The sequence below is a fragment of the Apteryx mantelli genome, chromosome 1 (assembly GCF_036417845.1).
Source record: "Apteryx mantelli isolate bAptMan1 chromosome 1, bAptMan1.hap1, whole genome shotgun sequence".
NCBI lineage: Eukaryota > Metazoa > Chordata > Aves > Apterygiformes > Apterygidae > Apteryx > Apteryx mantelli.
The window spans coordinates 97,940,854-97,959,814 of record NC_089978.1 but is presented as its reverse complement, the minus strand read 5'-3'; the positions used below and the strand labels follow the sequence as shown (position 1 = coordinate 97,959,814).

The 18,961-nt window shown below is 37.3% G+C and overlaps 1 protein-coding gene across 3 annotated transcripts in view; it reads left to right on the top strand.

Moving 5' to 3' along the window:
* Positions 1-18,961, top strand: part of EFHC2 (EF-hand domain containing 2) — a 62,688-nt gene that overhangs the window by 15,142 nt on the left and 28,585 nt on the right. For all 3 annotated transcript variants that reach the window (XM_067289750.1, XM_067289752.1, XM_067289751.1), the window contains exons 4-7: positions 7,418-7,641; positions 9,853-10,104; positions 11,727-11,837; positions 12,158-12,296. In XM_067289750.1, coding sequence (XP_067145851.1) covers positions 7,418-7,641; positions 9,853-10,104; positions 11,727-11,837; positions 12,158-12,296 — 726 coding nt within the window. The remainder of the gene's footprint in view (positions 1-7,417; positions 7,642-9,852; positions 10,105-11,726; positions 11,838-12,157; positions 12,297-18,961) is intronic.

The following is an 18,961-nucleotide window of genomic DNA, read 5'->3' as shown; positions in this document are numbered from 1 at the left end:
TTTGTTTTTTGCCCTTTATACCTTTCCTCAGTATAGTCTCGGTCCATTCTAAAGGATATCTAATATGACTTCTTACAGTGAAAATGGCCTGTAAGTAAACAACTATAATTGATTTTTCTTGTTCTAGATGATAATGTGAACTTTTTTATTGTCTTAGTTTCTGAAGATCCAAGTTTTGTAAGGAGACTCCTGCCCCTACTTCCCCCTTCTTTTTCTGGAGTATAGATGTTTGAAATCATATGATAGCGGGTCTTTTGTCAGCATCTTCTCACTTTTGCAAAAACAATTGTCTGTTCTGGATCTCCATTCTGAAGCCTAGTTCCTCCCATCTTGGCACTGATTGTAAATTCTCTAGCTAAAACTCTGTAGTTGTTCATTACCTTCTGCAGGTTTCTCTGCCTTTTTTGAAGGAGAGCACCTCTGGTGTCTCTGGCTGTCGGTTCCTTTATGATTAGAATGTCCTTGGCTCAGTAATTTTTCCTTGACACCCCTCAGTGATTGCCTCAGGGTCACGCTGCTGCACTTGGGCCAGCCTGAGGACATTTGGAGGAGGGTTTAGGGAGCTGATTTACTGGGATATTAATGGACTTGGTTTACATTAACAAAATGTGATCTGGCGGTCAACATCCTGCTGCAGAAGAGGAGTGCAGCTGCTGCTTCTTGGTGTTTATGGGTCACTGCCAGAGTTAAAACACAAACAAACAAAAAAAACATTTCAAAGGATATAGTCCAGATAAGCATAATGTCTTGGGATTAGTATTTTAGGATGACTGCACCTCCCAATCTTCAGAGATTTTGTGTATATTCTGATGTATATTAGCACAATAATTTTCAAAAAAAGAAAAAAAAAACCTATTTAACTGCTATATTCTTTTCCAAGATGAACAGATACTACCAGTTTCTCTACATAGTAGGGGTAGCATCTGAAGGGATTACCTGCATCATTACTGTTATACATAGGATAGATTTTCCAGGAATCTTTTCTTCTTAAACTGGTTCTTAGTGCCTTTCTCTCCCTGTGCTGAGCAGTTCTCCTTGCCAGAAGTCTTGCTGACTATTCTGCAGCAGATCTGATTTTGAATTCAGGGGAACCTCTTCCTCCTACATGGGAAAATGCTGTTTCAAGACCTGAAGAAATGCATGCTGGAGCTCTTCACCTGGGAACTTCCAAAGCAGTTATCCTCCCTGCCCCTGACCTCATCTGTGCGAGACTGGAGACATCATCAGATGTGGGTGTTCCTTGACTCGTGTGTCACAGGAGTGAAGGCAGCTGTTTCTGGCTTAAGTGGCTTAGAACGAATGACCTTCAATGGAAAGGAAGTATGGTTAACACTAGAGATAGAAGTGACATCCTTGAGAGGGAAGATGGAAGCTGGTTTCATTATAGCGGGATAAAGCAAACTCAAAGCTGATTCCTTTGAATCTAGCTATAGGAACTAGATGTTTTCACTGTCTTTGCAGTATGGGTTGTGCAGACTGCATCTTCAGGCCTGGAGTTCCTGGCAGTCTAATAATGTTCCCATGGTGATGGGAAGGCTCCAATTTCACCTTATTTCCTTGGTTGTATCTTGGGTTAATGGCTGTTGGAATCATCTTGGTACCGGATCTAAAATTAACTGAATATGCTTGTAGAAAAACAAGAATTCTTCCAGTGTCCCATGCAAGGATATTTTGAAGGCCTGTAGAGCTTTGTCCAAGTACTTATGTGGGATCAATGAGTATCCATAAAGCATTAAACTGATGGATTAAAAAGGAATGTTCCAGGATCTCAAAAGTGCACTTAATTTATTTGTTGCTGGTACCTGGGCTGGTAAAGAAGTTCTATATATTGATTGTTTTTATGAAGGAAGCAATACTTAGATTCAAAGGCTCAGAAACCATTTGGGATGCATTTAGGCACCACAGTTAATGAGAGGATCTAGATCATATACTTATCATAAGTATCCATATAAATATTCTTTTTATCCTGGAGATTAACATGATTTAGAGGGAAAAAAGGTGGTAGAGAGACCTATCAGAGAATTCTTTAATCACATACACTTTACTCTGCATAACTGAAAATGTAAAAAGAACAGCCATGAAGTTGTTATCCTAAAGGTAGTATGTATATTCAAACAACAAATATTTAAAATCAGTGTTTCTTAAAAAGAAATCCAAAACCATCAGCTGCCAGTTTTACTCCATTTTAGAGCAAAAATTGGCCTGTTTTATATTGTAATTATATAATGTTATATAATAGTACAATTATATAACATTATATCTCTTATATTATTCAGAGTCCCTGTCTTGACTGGGAATATTGTAAGCCTGAAAAGAGCAGAAGTGTAACTGCCTGCATTGTAAAGCTGGGAAGCTGAGATACAAAGAAAGGGAAGTCTTGCCCATGATCATACAAGAAAGCTTGTAACAGAAAGAGGAATTGAACTCAGGCCTTTTAAATAAAAGTTCAGGATCTTAACCATAATGCTATCTTCTGCATCTCTGCTGAAATAGAATATTTCAGTTAATTAAAATACAAGGCTTTTGTGGAGGAGAGTTCAATTGTAGGAGACCTTGGGTTGGTGAAATAAGAGCAAACTGCACTGAACAAAAAAGCACAGATGTGGGGATGTGAATGATGAAAAAGTGTGGGAATGTCAGGAGCAGGACAGGCCCAGTCTGCACGGACAGTTGGAGAGCTGGCAGGAAAGGGGTTGCTTAAAGGAGGAGCAGCAAAAAACAGTGATGGAAAAAGAGCTTACTGGCCAATTTTCGGAACTGATCTGTTGATGGTAAAAGGTGGTGGGGACCTTTATTTGGATGTTCCTGCTACCCAGATGGAAAAGATGTAAAAGAGAAGCTGAAACGGGTGTTCTCAGGAGTCGTCCTGAAGAGTAGGTACAGCAGTGGTAGGGTGGCTCAGAGGCCGTGGTCTGAGCTTGACTGGCTAATCCCTTGGGGCCACTGGATTACCAGTGCCTGTGCCATTCCCCACAGATGAGAGCTTGATGGCCTGAATGGGTGTCTGTGGGCATGCTGGGATCAGAGAAATGTAGCAGTTTCCTGCTGTACTCTCCACTGTGGGTGGTACTCGTTGCTTTACAGAAAAAATGTTGCAGAGGCTTTCAGACTGCAGGAAGACTTGGTGAAGAACAGCTGGCAAAGAAGCCTTTGTAACTTCAGTTATGAGTTTACAAAACTAAAACAAATTGGCTTCAAAAGAAAAAAAAAAGCCAGAAAATGTACTTTTACCAGTAATCAAAATCTCAGAGTGACAAAATAAATGATCTGTGGGAAATGTGTTTCAGTGACTTGAAAAACAAATGCTTTATGGAATTGGCTGCAGTACTTGGACATGAATTTGGACAGATAAAGTTGCTACTAAATAACTGAAATTAAAACTATGTTCAATTTTGGAAACTGCATTGCTATAGCTTGAACTTTGGAAAATATTAGAAGTATTGGAAGAAATCTATCTAAACAGAAATTCAGTGCAAAACACAAAGGAATGCAGAGGCCAGCCTGAACTTGTGAGAAACCTGAATGAAAGCTAAAAATACTGGTACAATCACAGTGCACAAGAACTAATTAAAGATAAGGGAGTACAGAGTGAAGAGAAGGACGGTTAAGTCAACCACATAACAAACTCCACCTATGTTCTTCCAGAGCCGGAATGCTAATTACTCTCCCCATATAAAAAGAAACATAGAGAGCCAGGCTAGATATGGTGGTGCAAGTGTTCTGTAATCCTAATTCCCAGTTAACAGGACTGTGGCTGACTGATTTTGTCTTATCAAAAGGCCGTTTATGTCCCATGGGGTTAACTGTATCTTCCAGTGGAGTCCAGGCCTTGCAATCTACAGCACAGTGGAGCAGCTGGCTGATTTCCCCAAGGTCAGCCAGCTGAAAAAGAGAGTGGAGCTGCCTGCTGGCTGGATTCCCAAGGCTGACTGGCTGGCTGAAGAGAAAAGTACAGTCAGGAAAGTGAACTTGCAGTCAGCTCCTCCAATATAACCGATTATCTAAGAGTTTAAGACCTCCCCTGAGACCTTGAGATAATTGGGATTTTGCCATATTTAATGATGGCCAAATCATGACCTTGCTACATACTCACGTGGGTGAACAAGTGAATGTAAGAAGTCTTCTTGTTTCTTCAGATGAACTCTTTTTGCATTGCAGGAATAGTAGTGGTTGCTTCTCCTCCTTTCTGTGCAAGTAAACAAGGAGTGAACCAAATCCAGGTGTTAGCCTCACCTTCTCTCTGTAGTGCACTCCTGAGTTGTGCAGAGGGAATAGAAAGTTTTGCGGAGGAAATTCCTGATACCACTTTATTTCTTCTGCAGAGCAATGTAGCCACAGAGACCAAATCTTTTGCTGCCTTGCTTCATGAGCTGCCTCATAGTCAAGAGTCCTTCACTACTATAAAAGACTCCTTAAGCTGCCACTGGACTTGCCCCAAAATCAGCAGCTCTGAGAGAAGAGAAGATATCCTGCAAAGGGTGGTGTAGGAACTTACTGATGCCAGCACCACTGTCAGAGAGCAGCAGTACTCCAAATCCCTTTACAAAGGCGGAGTAAAGGAGCTCTTTAGCCTGACCAAATGCATATATTAAAATAATTGTTGGTAATGCAGCAGGATACCATGATCAATAGACTGACATCCCCATAATCAAAAAAGAAGCATCAGAATAGCCATCCATCCTGAGCAACCTGATTGTTGCACATTGACAGGTCTCCATATGACAACTTCTGGCAAATTTCTAGAAGCAGAAATTTAATTATTTTCCAGAAGGAAGGGCAATTAAAAAAAACCCTGAAACCTAACCTCAGCTGATCAAGTTTTATTAAATTTCAAATTAAACAATATAAAATGTATCCTCTGCATGTGTAGATCAGGCACATACCTAATAAAAGCAAAGAACTGCTGGGCTTGATATTATCTGTACAAGATGCTTTCCATTAGGAAGGAAATTTTTATCCCCTCAGAACAAAATGGAGTTGTGTATTGTACTTTGAGAAGTGATATCAAAAACTAGCTGAAGGCTTACTCACCAGTTCTGAGGTGAATATACCCTCAGAAAACACCTCATATTAGAAAACTATTGTCAACTATTTTAACTAACATGATCATTCAACAGGATTTCCATTTATGTGGAGGACTGTTCCAGTACAGCACCTTATCTGTTCATTTTTGCAGGAGTGACCCAATGGTTAGCCAAAACCAGTTAACACATTTTGAAAATGATGTGTTCTTGTTCGTGGTAGTGCTATAGAGTCTTGCATCATGTTGAAATGTGCTAATTACCATGTTTTCTACCTAACATTTCTGTGAGGATGCATCCTAAACATGTGTATAAGTTCATTTAACAGATAGAAGTTTAAGTTTGTTCTACAGGCAGTGACCAAAATATTAGATGTGGTACCTGTGAAACATCAAGGAGCTGAACAGGCCTAGTTTTAAGGAGAAATGTAAAGTAAATATGCTTTGTTGGTTTATTCCCCTGAAAAATTAAGGGCATGTTTTCATCACGGGAGTTAAATGTAGTAATAGAATGTATTTCATACAGATTAGTCCCTAGGGGAGTAAAGCAAACAATAAAGAATTTCCGTGGACTAACTCAGAAATATAGCCATTCAAATGCCAAACAAAAATATACAGGAATATCTTTCTTCCTCCCTCCTCCTCTGCTCCTCTTCATCCCGTCCATCCCCCTGCCCCCAACAAAATAGCAATGCTGGAGAATCATCAAGAGGGACTCAGTGGGAACCATTACCAGATGCACAGCTGGAGGGCACTGGAAAGAGACCCAGTTCCATAATGAGACATAATGAGATAGACCTTTTAGATAATTGTATCTATATAAACTATTATTATAGTAGTAGGTTGGTATTGGAACTATTTTTAATTTTGGAATTTTTGTATGTTTACTATAGTTGTTTTGAAGTCGTACCTTTTATAATTACTGTAATTTTAAAGTTGTTAGGAACCTCTAGTGGCAAGGAATTGTTAAAATAGTATGGGTTGGTGGTTTCTGTCTGGCCTTAGCCAGTGGGTACTCTCATTATGAAGCTGTTGTTACGGAGGCATCTGAGTTGGTAAGCTCAGCAAAGAGTCTGAGATTAAAGACTGGACCATCTTTTTATTCTCTGCAGGTTGTTTTCACAGAGTTATGCTGATGTATTGATGTGGCAACTTTCATGTTGTCCTATTTGTCCTCTCATAATATTAAAAATAAGCATTTAGTCCCAGCTTTGACAGTCTGCTATTCTTCATGAAGTCTAACTTAGAATAAATCGTAGCTTATCATACACACAGCTGCACAACTTTTCCTTTAACGTATGTGTTACACACTTGTATATACTATGAGGCTGTAGCTTACAAGTTGTTTCTAAAGTACTTGTAGTAGTGAATACTTTTAAAGCATAACCAATTCAGCAACATATGTGTGAGTGTTAAGCTGATAGACCAAGCACAGATTCCTTCTCTCTTAATGTGGTGATTATAAACAAAAGCATCGCTCCCAGAATAACAGTCCTTTCATTTAAGGACTATAAGGAAGAAAACTTAAGTGTGTATTAACTTTAACTAGGTTAAAGATAAAGTTTCTGCTTGTTTTTATTTTTTCTCTTTTACTTTTGGATAGTGTTCATTGTATTTTTTTAGGTTTTTTTTTTTTAGTTTGGGTTATGAGTTATTGGTCCCATATTTTGGGATGGATCAATATTTTACTGTTTTCTGCTGGAATGCAATCAGCCCTACTCATCTCAGATGTCTGTACTTTCAGTTTATTCCTTCAGGAAGCTCGGTTGAACACCCCTGCCTCCATCCTTGATAGGTCAGGCTTTTTTACCTTGGTAGGGCAGGTTTTTTCTTTAACCTTGGTTATGTGTGGTTCTTCTCACCCTGTAGACAAATCTTGTCGGCTCCTCCCACAACCCTCTAAGAAGTTTATAATTCGGATTGTCATTGTCATAGAGTTTTTGCCAGATTTTTTGCACAGCTTTTTGTTTTCTTTTCAGAAAAATAAATGATACTTAGACTGCTGTTGCTTTTCAGTAAAGGTAGAAAAGATTTCTCTTAATGAGAACAGTGTCTTTGCTGTTCTTGTTGGAAAAAATATTCACCTGTTATGTTTAGACCAATAAATGGGAATTTATTGAAGTGGTTTCCTGTTTGTTTCATAAGTTGGTAATCTTCTGCACCAACTTAACTGAAGTACTTGAACTATGTATTTGGCAATGATTTGGGAGGTTCTAGAAGATGGCCAGCGTAAAGTATTGCTACTAGTGAAAAAGGATTGCATTACCTAATAGTTCCTTTACTGAATGAAATATTCCCCTTCCCCTTTCCCTTGCCCTCAGCATAGAAAATTGGTAAGGCTGTGGTCATCAGTGCAAAGGATATTCACTCTATGGATTCATTATAATTCTTATACAGGAACTATTGTTCGACGTCATCGGATTCCACTTCCACCTCCTAATGAAGATCAGTTCTATACCGTAGATCATTTCAACATTAACATAGAAGTAATCCTTTATGCCCGAAGATACAGAATTATAGATTGTGACCAGTTCACAAAAAATTTCCTGAGGAAGATGGGAGTTAGATTAAATCCTCCAGTGTGTCGTCCAGATGACCCATACACCAAAGAGCGGCAAAAGGTCAGATGAGGCAGTAATAGTGAAAATTTGATTTTAATAAAAGTGCCATTGCATGAAGTAATATATATTAAATATTTCTCTAATAGCAAACAGAAAGTATGTACAGCTACTATTTCAATGTAATGAATTACAAGAGAAAATTTGCTTTTTATATAATATGGCCCATTGTACAAACATAGCAAAGTCCCAAGCATAACTGTTTTCCTGCTGATGTGTTCACACACATTTTGAGGCAGAACAAAAATATTTGATAAAAATAAAAGTCGTGTGTGTGTGTTAGTTTGATAAAACTGATAAAGCTTATTTGTTTGTGAAAAAAAAATCACAGCATTAAAATTGTTCTCAGGTTGTGTGTATAGTAGCTAAACAATGTTACATTTACCATCTACGTAAGTTGAGTTATTTTTAGTTGTATATACACTGAATCAGATTTATTAGAATCAATGTTGCTCTCTTTGCCTGTTTCCTCAGACTTTAACCAGCAGAATTGACTAGATGTGGCACTGTCATGGATTTTTATGTATTATTTGATGTCTGTAGACAAACCACTTTCATTTATAAACATTACTTGGTAGACCAATGAAAAATATATACAGTATTGTGTAACCTGCTTAGACATGATTTTTGTTAAAAATATTTTAAAAACAATGAGCAAAACATTAAAATACTCTGTGTGTGTGTCTGAAGAGAGTGGAGAAGGGAAAAGAGAGGTTTGAAAAATAAGAGCATCCAAAGACCAAAGTTGAATGAAACCTGTGTCTTAACGTTCTCAGTCAATTGTTGGGAAATTATAGAATGGTTATATAGCAAATTCTGGCTGCTTTATGCTCTCACATTCCTGTGACTAATTTGTAGAGGGTAAATTTTAATTTATTAAGTGTGGATTCTTCTGGACTGCTTGGAGCAAAATTAAATGTTTGCACCAGACTCTTAATTATGCAGATGACCAGAAGATGATGATACAAGGAAAAGAGGAAATATGATGAGATGGAAAATGAGACCAATGAAAAATGTATCAAGACCCTTAGATTCAAATTTCTGTGTTGTCGGAGATGATATCCCATAGATGGTGATGTTATCTAGCGCTGTAGCTCTATTTGCTTGCTCATTGCATCTTTAAGGCTCAGGAAGGAAGCTAGCTAGTACTGTGATGGTAAATACTGGGGTTTTAGCATATGGACATGGTGATGCCTGAAGTAGTGTTGCAGATCAACAGGGACATTGGCAGGCAAAATGCTGTTCTGCTCTCCCCATTTTCAGATTTGATGTTCTGAAAGAATGGGTCTTTGTCCCTCTCAGATTTTTAAGGCCAGAGGATATATCAGTCAACAGTTCTTTCTGTTCAGATAGCTCATCTTCCATTGCCTCATTGATGTCTATCACCATTCTCCTTCAGTAGCAATTGTATATAATTTTGTAGGTTAAAAGGACCGTCTGACCCCTTTAATCTACTTCAGACATGATGGATTTTGACTTAGGAAAAAACACCTAGTCTAGGACAATATTTATGTGTGTGTTCAGAACTAACAGTATGTAAATGCACTCCTGGGAATGGATCATCATTCTGGGATCAGATTTAATTCAGTGCTACTGATTTTGCAGCTACTATGATTGAGGGCAGGATCTTGTCAGACATCACATCTTTAATTGGAGATCTGCTATTCCTTTTCAGATCTATGGGTGTATATTGAGAGGAGAACATACATACCCAGTACCTGCCAACTGTGTGAGGTGAATCAAAAGTTAATTAGCTGTGTTTTAAAGCTAAAAGAAAGAAAACACCAAAGAAAAAGAAAAGAAATTAACTCTTTATTCCACAGTATTTGTATAAATAAATTTCAAGGAAATCAGGGAGGGCAATATCGTTTGGAGTTGTAGTCATCTGAACGCCATGGGCAATTTTTTGAAGATGTGAGTCATACTGTAAATATTTTAATGATTTCCTGAACTGAAGGACCTTATTGCAAGAAAAACAAGGATCAAAAACAATCCAAAATTGTTTTCAAATATTTTCTGACAGCACAGCAACCCCATGGATAGTTCTTTGGTAATGGCATGAATATAGTGGTTGATGTATTGTAATTGTGTGACGTTATTTGAAACTCCTGAAAGTATGTTCTAATATTTGATTGTACCATGCAGTTTGGTATCTTCTCTTTAAGAGTCAGTCATTACAAATTTTTTTTTTCTTAATTTCTTCTTTATCTGCAGATCATGGATAATATGAAGCCATTGCGCCCTTATGAACGCTTAGACACTTTGAGACAATTTCTGGAGTATGATGGACATGTTTTACGTTTTTTCTGTGTGTGGGATGACACAGAATCTATGTTTCGTGACCCACGAGAACTTGTCCTGCACTATTATTTGTCTGATGATACTATTGAAATAAAAGAAATGGTACCAGTAAACTCAGGCCGAGATGCAGTTCCACTTTTTCTTAAAAGAAATAAGCTACCAAAGGTAAAGAATGACAATTTCAGCTTATTTTGAATTCTTTTGCTGGTTAAGAAACATTAAATGCCTTTTTTTGAAAATCCTGTATTAGGATTGTAATGATATTTAGAAAGTATTATCCAAGCATTAATCATAATTACATTATTTAGTTTTTGCATACATATTTATATAATAACTGTAAGTGACAGAGGAAATTAAGGATGGGCATATCAAGCTTAAAATAAAAGGAGAAAGAATTGGGGTAGAAAGATATTGTACAATTTCCTTTCTCCCATATTAATGTATTAATGGAAATGTATAACTAAAGCTCTGTGTGGTAATGAAAGTTCATAAGAGTTCATTGATATTGGGATGTAAATTAATTTAAAATTCAAGTGAATTCAAATTTGGTCCATATGACTTGTTCTTGGGTCCTCTGGAAAATTCCAAGTTCAGTAACATTATTTCTTTGAAACAAGTCAAGTTCAGTAACATTATTTCTTTGAAACAAATCTACAGTAATTTCTTAAATTCGAATTCCTAGATTTGGAACCTCATGCAAAGCTAGTTAAAATCAATGGGAATCCATTAATGGACTTTGTTGGGTATTAATCACATGGTTATTAGAGATGGCTCACCTCAGAGAAACCTTCTAGGAATCTGAGTCCTCTAACCTATTATGATTATAAAATTAATGAGTTGGATACACTTCAGTATCCAACACTATCACTTCAGTATCTATCACTTCAAGTGATAGAAATAACATCAACCCACAGCTGGAGTAAAACTCTGAGGAATCTTTTTCCCTCCTTTCCTTCTAATACTGGTAATTTATTTGTGATGCTATAGATGTACATGGAACTTCACAGTTAATACCTAACAGCAAAATATATACTGTTTTCACCTTATACATCCTGCTTTCCAAGATGCTGATTTAGGTGTGATGTTATACTGATAGACCCCTTCTACCTGTGCAGTGCCTGTTGCAATTTTAAGGGCTTGCTTCTTCCTCTGAATTCAGTGGAAATTAGAGGAGCATGAGAAGAAACTGGCCACAAGTTGAGGTGTTAGGAAAGGTGGTATGTAAAAGTAACCTGCTTCAGTTATCCTGCATCACCAGTTCACCATTTAAAAAAAATTGTAATGTTTTTGTATATTAAGATGTTGATATTACTGCAATAAATTACTATTGTAATTTTGTAACTTATAAGAGAAACAAGAATTCTTCTCCCAATACAACCATGCTGAGCTGAATCCCCTGTATTTGTACTGGATCCAGCACAGTAGGACTCCAATCCTGAGTAGTTCTTTTACACATTTAAATAATCATTACCAATCAAAAGAGTAGTCTTTAGAGCAGATGTTAACAGGCATGTACTACTTTGGTGTGCTAATATTTGCTTCTAAGAAAAAGGTGACCTTTTTCTTGGATACACAATAAGATTCTGAATATATCTTTTGACATGCATACTGGCTTTTAGGTTCAGTAGCATAAATATACCTTAGAGTTTGCTAGAAAATCTTCCAAGGAAACACTGTAGTAAAAATCAGTCTGTAAAAAACTGCTGTAAAAAAAGTCAGTAAGGTAACTGAGATCTCTTTCTTCATTGTTAATTGTATTTCTTAATAGCTGGTCTCTTTTCTTGCAGTATGCTCCCACTGGGCTGTATCAGCCAGGCACAATCACCAATCGCACTGTTCTCAATGTGTTTGGAGAGTTAGTAGGAAACAAAGGTCGTTACATTCTGGACAATCGTAAGGTCAGATATTATTGAATACCTCCAGCTGTTGAATGTCCTTATAGTTGTTTTTGTAATTTCTATACTTATCTTCTACAACAAAGCGAGTTATTTTTAAAATTGTGTTGTGAGTGGAGAATAGTTCAGATCAGCCCTACTGAAATTTAACATGCCATGTTTGTGAAAGTGAGGTAGCTTAGCATGGGGTGAAAAATACTTGCAAGTGGAATGTGATGGTTACATTTTAAATCACACACACTAAATGACACAGATTTTAAGAAAACTTGTGTGTGATTATGAGATTTATGAAGCTGCTTTGTAAATGCTCTCTTTTTTATTAGACAGGAGCAGTACACCAGGAATTTTACAAAGACTGTGACCTGACAACAGGGGCAGTAATTAATGTGTGGGGAAGGAAGATAGTACTTTGTGATTGTGATGAATTTACTAAAGAGTATTACAGGACAAAGTATGGAATCAGTAAGTAGTGATAATTATCATTTCCTTATGAGCCTTTTTATACTTGTAATTTTGACAGAACTGTCTTCAAATTTTAATACTGATAAAACATATTCATTAAAGCCTTTAGCAATAATAATCTGTTGTAGGCTGTTAACAGCAAAGCAGTAATTTTGCAGGTGATCCAGAAGGGTTTTCTTCTGTGTTACACCATCAAACCAATACATAATGTACATGCTCTGTCACTCACTGCCTCAATTTTAAAAACTGAATGACAAAATAGTTATATGGATAGAATGGCATTTCTTCTCCCCTCCTTCCCCCTTCTATTTCAATATCCATGTTTGCAGTCAGAGAATAATAAAGAGTATGTAGTGAATGGGTAAGTAAAATGGGCTCAAACTATTCCCCATTATGCTATGTTCCATTTTATATGAATGTCAGAATCCTTACATAATACCATTTTCTGACACAACAATGGTAGTCTATCACATTACTGGTTTTTAAGTAGTTTTGTGTATTCTGGGCCATTAGAGTATTTATCCTGTGAGGTTTCAGCATTGAATTCTGGACACATTTAGCAACTATGTCCATAATGGAAAAGCATTTTGGAAATGTATAACAATAGGAGCTTTCGTTTATGTGTCTCTGAATTACCTTGGTCAGACTTGCTAATGGTTCTGTTATGGATCTCCTCCTGCAAAAACAGCTTAGTAAATTTCTGTCAGTTTATTCATTCTGTAAATACAAGTGTCTGACTGTTCAAAGTGATCTGAAGAATCCTGCTATGGCCTTTCTCTGACGTTGTGAAACAAAATACCTGGGTAGATTATTTCTTTCAGCTTGACTTGTGATCAGATAGAATACAGTGTTTGGATCAAAGCCTGTTTGCTGCTTTGGGGAAATTAAGTAATGTAGTGCTGCCATTACAAACACTGAATTTCTTAATTGGCAAAACATGTCTCAGTAGGACTTTTTTATAATAGCTTATCATGTCTCTACCAAAATAAATCTTTTCTTCTTATATTAGCCAGTGCATGAGGAAGCCATATTCAAGAACCATAGTATTATCTATAATAATAATGAGTCTAACTGCCAGAGATGCAGAACAGGGGGTTATCCCTCAAATTTTTTTCAGCCAAGACTGCTGCCTCTGGCAGCAATATCCTCTGTCTGAGTGAAATATCCTGAAACGGTGAATGGGGATTTCTTACTCGCAGCAGAGTGATAAATGAAACACAGCTGACCATTCTGTATCAACCAAGCAATGCAACCAAGTGTTACACAAATGCAAAGGCTCTCCCCCTCCTGTAATGCTGGCTCAGTAATTACTGGTTATGTCTCTGGTTGTTAAGGTTAGGTGCTTAGCAAGTTAGGAGAAGTCAGAATGGCTTGCTGTTGTGTAGAGATACAGAAAATTGGGACCATAGGAGGTGCTTTAGTCCATTCCCTTTGTTCTGAGGCAGGATAGTATATACACAGCTGTCTCTGACTGATGCTTGTATAGCCTTTTATCAACATCCGCCAACAGAGCAGATTCCTCTGCCTCCTGAGGTATCTTGTCCTAACCTTAGTTACTAAATGCTTCTTAATAGCAACCCTGAAGCTGTTCTGTATGAACTGAGAAAGTAATTTCTTTGTCTTACCCTTTGTTGGACATGGAGAGCAACTGATCAGTATCCTTGTACAGTAACATTGTACGTATTTGAACACTATTCCAATACACCTTTTTACCACCCTCCCTCCCTTTTAGGCCTTTTTCTGCTAGGCAAAACCCAGTTCTTTTAATATTTATCCATAGCCCATTCTTTTATGTCTGTGATCATTTTTCTAGTTTTTTTCAGTGCTTTCTCCAGTTTATCTACCTCCTTAACATATGGCATACAAAAATGCACTCTGTCTGAGATCTCCACAGAACTGGCTAGTGCTTCGCACATAGTTTTAAGGGAATAGGGTGGCAGAGACTGGCTAACAAAAAGCACCCATCTTGATGCAGCCTGTCTTATTCACAGAGAATATACACATTGTTAGAGCTAGAAGATAATTTGGATTTGCTGTGAAATTTTTGCCTGTTTTCCCCACCAGGATAAAAAAAAAAAGTAGGCATGACCTTTTAGTTAGAAGGGGGTATGAGTAGAATCAGGACAGTTTTTGGTTTAGAAGCAGTTCAGGCTTTGAGGGAGAAAGGGTTCGCCTTTTATTGTTAGTGAGTTACCAATTTTGTTTGCATCGTTCCAAGAAAAGAGTGGCTAGGTTTGATCTGAGGGGAATCACAGGCAGGGGTGAATGCACAAGGTACTCTCAGCGGGCTCAGTCACACAAAGTGCCCAGCATTCTGCCCTGATCCAATTAAACACTGAAATGTGTTTAATTGCAGTTTGAATCCAGGGAGACCATTTACTTGAGTAGAGTAAGCATGTAGATAAATGAATTCTTATATCAAGGCAGAGTGCTAAGCACCTTATGGCATCAATCCTCCTGTTATTGTTTTCACATTACTCCTCTTCACTTTATGCTCTTCTGCCAAAGCCATTAAAGAAGCCAACATTTATTTGACCCTGCAGTTTCAGCATAAGTTGCTTGCTGATGGAATTTGCCCTTTAGGAGAACTAAGGGCAGTTTAGATTTCCCTTGAAGTGCATGATTATGATATTTGATATATTTCCAATGTAATTTCTGCCTGTTTGCTCTTTTTATTGTTTGTGAAAAGCAAAGGAGAGTTTTTCCATGGGTAAACAATAGCTAATGTCCTTCAGTAGGAAGCTAATGATATTACTGTTGTGTAGCAGTGCTGTGAATGCAAGAGAAAATGCCTTAATGATGTGTGATATTATCTGTCTAGTTTTGCTAATGCAGCTGCAGAGAAGGAGCAAAATGTTCTGTAGCCATGTAGGCGTTGTGGACACCCAGATGAAACATGGAATATATTGACATGTGATGAGGGGAGGCTAATACTCATTCTTTTAACTAAATACAGTATCTCAGCACAGAGTTGAATATTCAGTGTCCTTTCTTAAATAACAGATTGTTCCAAAAGGAACAAAAACAGTAAAATCTGGTTTCCTACTGATTTTTGTTCAATGTCCCAGTACCTCCCAAGTCTGTCTGTTCTGTCTGTTACGCCTCTCCCCAGCACCCTGCGATCCCTCCCATGTCCCAGTTCTCCTTGCCTTCCCACCCCCTCATTTCTCAGGCTCCCTTTCTGACCTGCTGCCTGGGCAGAGCGGTGTGCGGGGCCATCAGCTGGCCAACACATGTGTGCTTTTGGCCAGGCAGCTGCTGCTGGAGAACAGCTGACTTCTTCTTGCTTTTCCCTCAGTGGGGGCATTAATGCCTGCTGCCAATTTTCACTAAACTCGTTGGAGATCAGAATCTTTCTGGCCTCTAACCCCTCTGTTAAATGTGGCTGAAACTGAGCAGGGGTTCTGAATATGTATGGGAAGGGCTATGTGCATTTACAGAGGCCTTTTTTCCTTAGGTAACCAGGAAAAGCGTCTAGTGGGACTGCGTAAAAGGAGATTTTTTTTTCTATGAATCAAAACAAACATTGTCACGTTTTAGCTGCAGTTTTGTCAGGACTAGATTTTCTCTAATTCTGCTTGTGAAAGTTGTGAAGATAATGGTATTGCCTTCTTATTTTACCTTTTATCAAAATGGTGAAACTAACTGTCACTAAAAATAAAGTTGAACATAAGGCCATGTTGATTTTATATCCATTTCTTGGCTGTTTCTTATTCATCTCCCCTTATGTATAGGGAACAACATGTTAAGTATGTCATGCCTCCAAGCTAAATCTACATCCTATGTTACCCAAGGCTAGTGGGATTTCTCTTTCCTGTTCTTAGCTTCAGTGCTCAGAGGTGTCTGTCTTATTCCTCTGAAGATTGACTTTCCTGCCTGCTTGCTATATACTGATACTCGACATGGTTATCGCTGTAACCCAGGATATGTGTCACTTGCCTCTTCCTTGAAATACTAAAAAAAAAAAAAAAAAAAAGTGTTTTTCTCTGACACATGCGTGTTTTACTACAGTTCTTTGACTGGGGGCAAAAGGTAAGAGGACAGGAAGTAGCTATTATCCTTGATACACTGTACAGAGAGAGTATCTCTTTGTAATCTTAAAATGGATATTGAAACTGGAAGCAGACCAAACCTCGTTGAAATTAGCTTAATGCTGCCTCTGTGGCAGCAAATTATTTTCGAGAAATTTAGTTTTCAATACTGAGGAGGCTATATCATATTCAAATTGTTTGTATACTGAAGAAGTGGCTGGGACTGTAGTTGATTTTTGTTTCTTGCTTTTCCCAGTGCTTGTTCAAATCTCACTTGGGCTTTGCTGTCAGGAGAAAAAGTTACTGAAATGTAATAAATGTTTGGTATATTAAGTGAAATAATTTTCGTAGTACCAGCTCATCTCCTGCTGGACACCAGTTGATGCAGTAATAAGGGGAAAACTGTCCATGGGGAAAATATCTGTACTGTCCTTTACAGAAGTAGAATTTTGTGACCCAGGATTTTCAATTTACCTTCTCCCCACTGTAAATTCACATTGAATATGTTACAGCATAAAAAGAGAGCATTGCTTCCTTTTCCAGAATATACAGAGGTAATTTGCTTAAGAAACAGTGATATCCTTGAGAGGGATGTATTTTACATGCAAGTGCAAGTTGTCTGTCTGATACTACCCTAACAGTGCATGGCAAAGCAAAAATGAAAAGAGTTTTGAACTCAGGCATGGTTATTAGTCTAATGCACTGAGATGGCTGTTCAAAACTTGCAGAAATAAGTTTTTAATTAGTTTCGTAAACTGTATTTTTCTATATCAAATTCTTCCAGACCTTCCTTATTTATAGGAGAGAATCTAAATATATAATCCTTTAAAATCATGGAAACTGTAGGTGGCACCAGACTGGATGTTTGCATTGTTCTCTTTAGTGAATCTGGATGAAGCAAAATCATTTTACATTGGGGAAAGGATGGGAACCAAAGCACTGAACTGCTCTTTGGACTTAATTTACCTCACACTTGGGTTGTGAGGTATTTAGCATACTGTCTGGGATTAACACAATTGTCATCTTAATTTGTAGTTTCCTTTCAGTTTTTAAAGGTAGTTTTCATCCATATGTGCTAAAGTATATATAAAGGGAAATGCTTCAGCATTTCTTAATGGATGCCTTATGCATAAGTGTTAATGTGCATATAGTGTGACATGCAGGTAAATGCGATAGGTTGTCTTTTGAGTTTATCATTTCAACTGAATGTCCTCCCTTTCCAAACTATTTTGGCAGGAGGCATAGTATTTACAAATGTGCAAAGAGAAAAGGTTTTTTTTCTGCTAAAAGGCATTGTTAAAATCCTCTAGACTTTGAGAGAGAAAATAGTAGTGCAGATTAGCAATGTCATTAAAAATTAATGATAAGATTAATAAATAACATTAAGACCTTAATTACAAGAACCTAAGTTATAGATCACTCAGGGAAGCATATGCTGTTACTTCCTACACTGACTGTGTGTTATGAGATATAAGAAGTGAAAAAGTGGACAACTGCATTCTAGAACAATTGAAAGCCATGAATTTGGTTTGCATCATGACTTATTAATACTGTTTTGAAGTTCAGAGGCTGAGTGTATGGCCTTTTGATCACAGGTTTTACTGCCATCTTAAAAATACCTGTTAACACCTGATAATCAAGAGAATGAAGTGAAACTGCAGTTATTTTTGTCTAATCTACCACATATGCACTAGGTGGCACTGTTGGAGTGCAAGAAGGCTGTCAAGATTTCATCTTTTATGTGTGTTTGCTGATTTGTGAGTATTTTCTTCATTGCTGAAGAAAACCTGTATTATGAAACCAACATTTCTTTCTCTATTGGCGAATACAGGAGTAGTCGTGTAGTAACTCAACATACACCATACACCAACTCAACATACACCATCAATACCTGTGCATACCTTTTTTTTTTTAAACCTTTTTTCATGTTTTTTTCTGTCTCAGTAGATGTGGATTTATGTATGCAGTGTTTATTGTAACAGGAACTACACATATAAGTTATAGCATAGCACACAGAAAATGTCTTGGGAGGTAATTTTGTTGCAGACAGTATTTAGAAGGTAATATTTTGGTGTATGTTTTCTTATCAAGTTATTCTTTGACTCTGTGGAGATTTCTCTGAAAATTTCCCAGTGGACTATCTTTTGTATGTGGGCTTGGGATTTGTGCTTCTTCTGAATTATAGAAAGGACACGTGCAGTTTTTTTGGAAAAAAAAATTGGTGTGACTTTGCAGAAACCCCTCTTGACTGATTCAAGTGGAGGTATTAGCTTTTCCAATAAAACAATATTCTCATATGAAGGAAATACTGAAGAAAATTGCATTATGTTTTTAAGTTAAAGAGAAACTCTGACATCTGAATTCTTTCTAATTTTTTCAACCTCATATAACTGTTAGGCAAGTCAGATTTTAAGTGAGTAGGTTGCTGTGATGTTCTGATATCCTGGTGTTTAAAACATTTCAGTAACAAACCAATTCAGAAAAAGTTTGAAGTGACACCAATTCTATCATTCTCTTCTATTTGTGCTGAAACCCAAGCTACAGTGTAGGTTATTCATATCTCTCTCTTCTGGGTAGAAAAGCTAAGTTTTTGAAAGAAAAGACCATTCTTTTGTGGGGTCCAGTTTTATACAC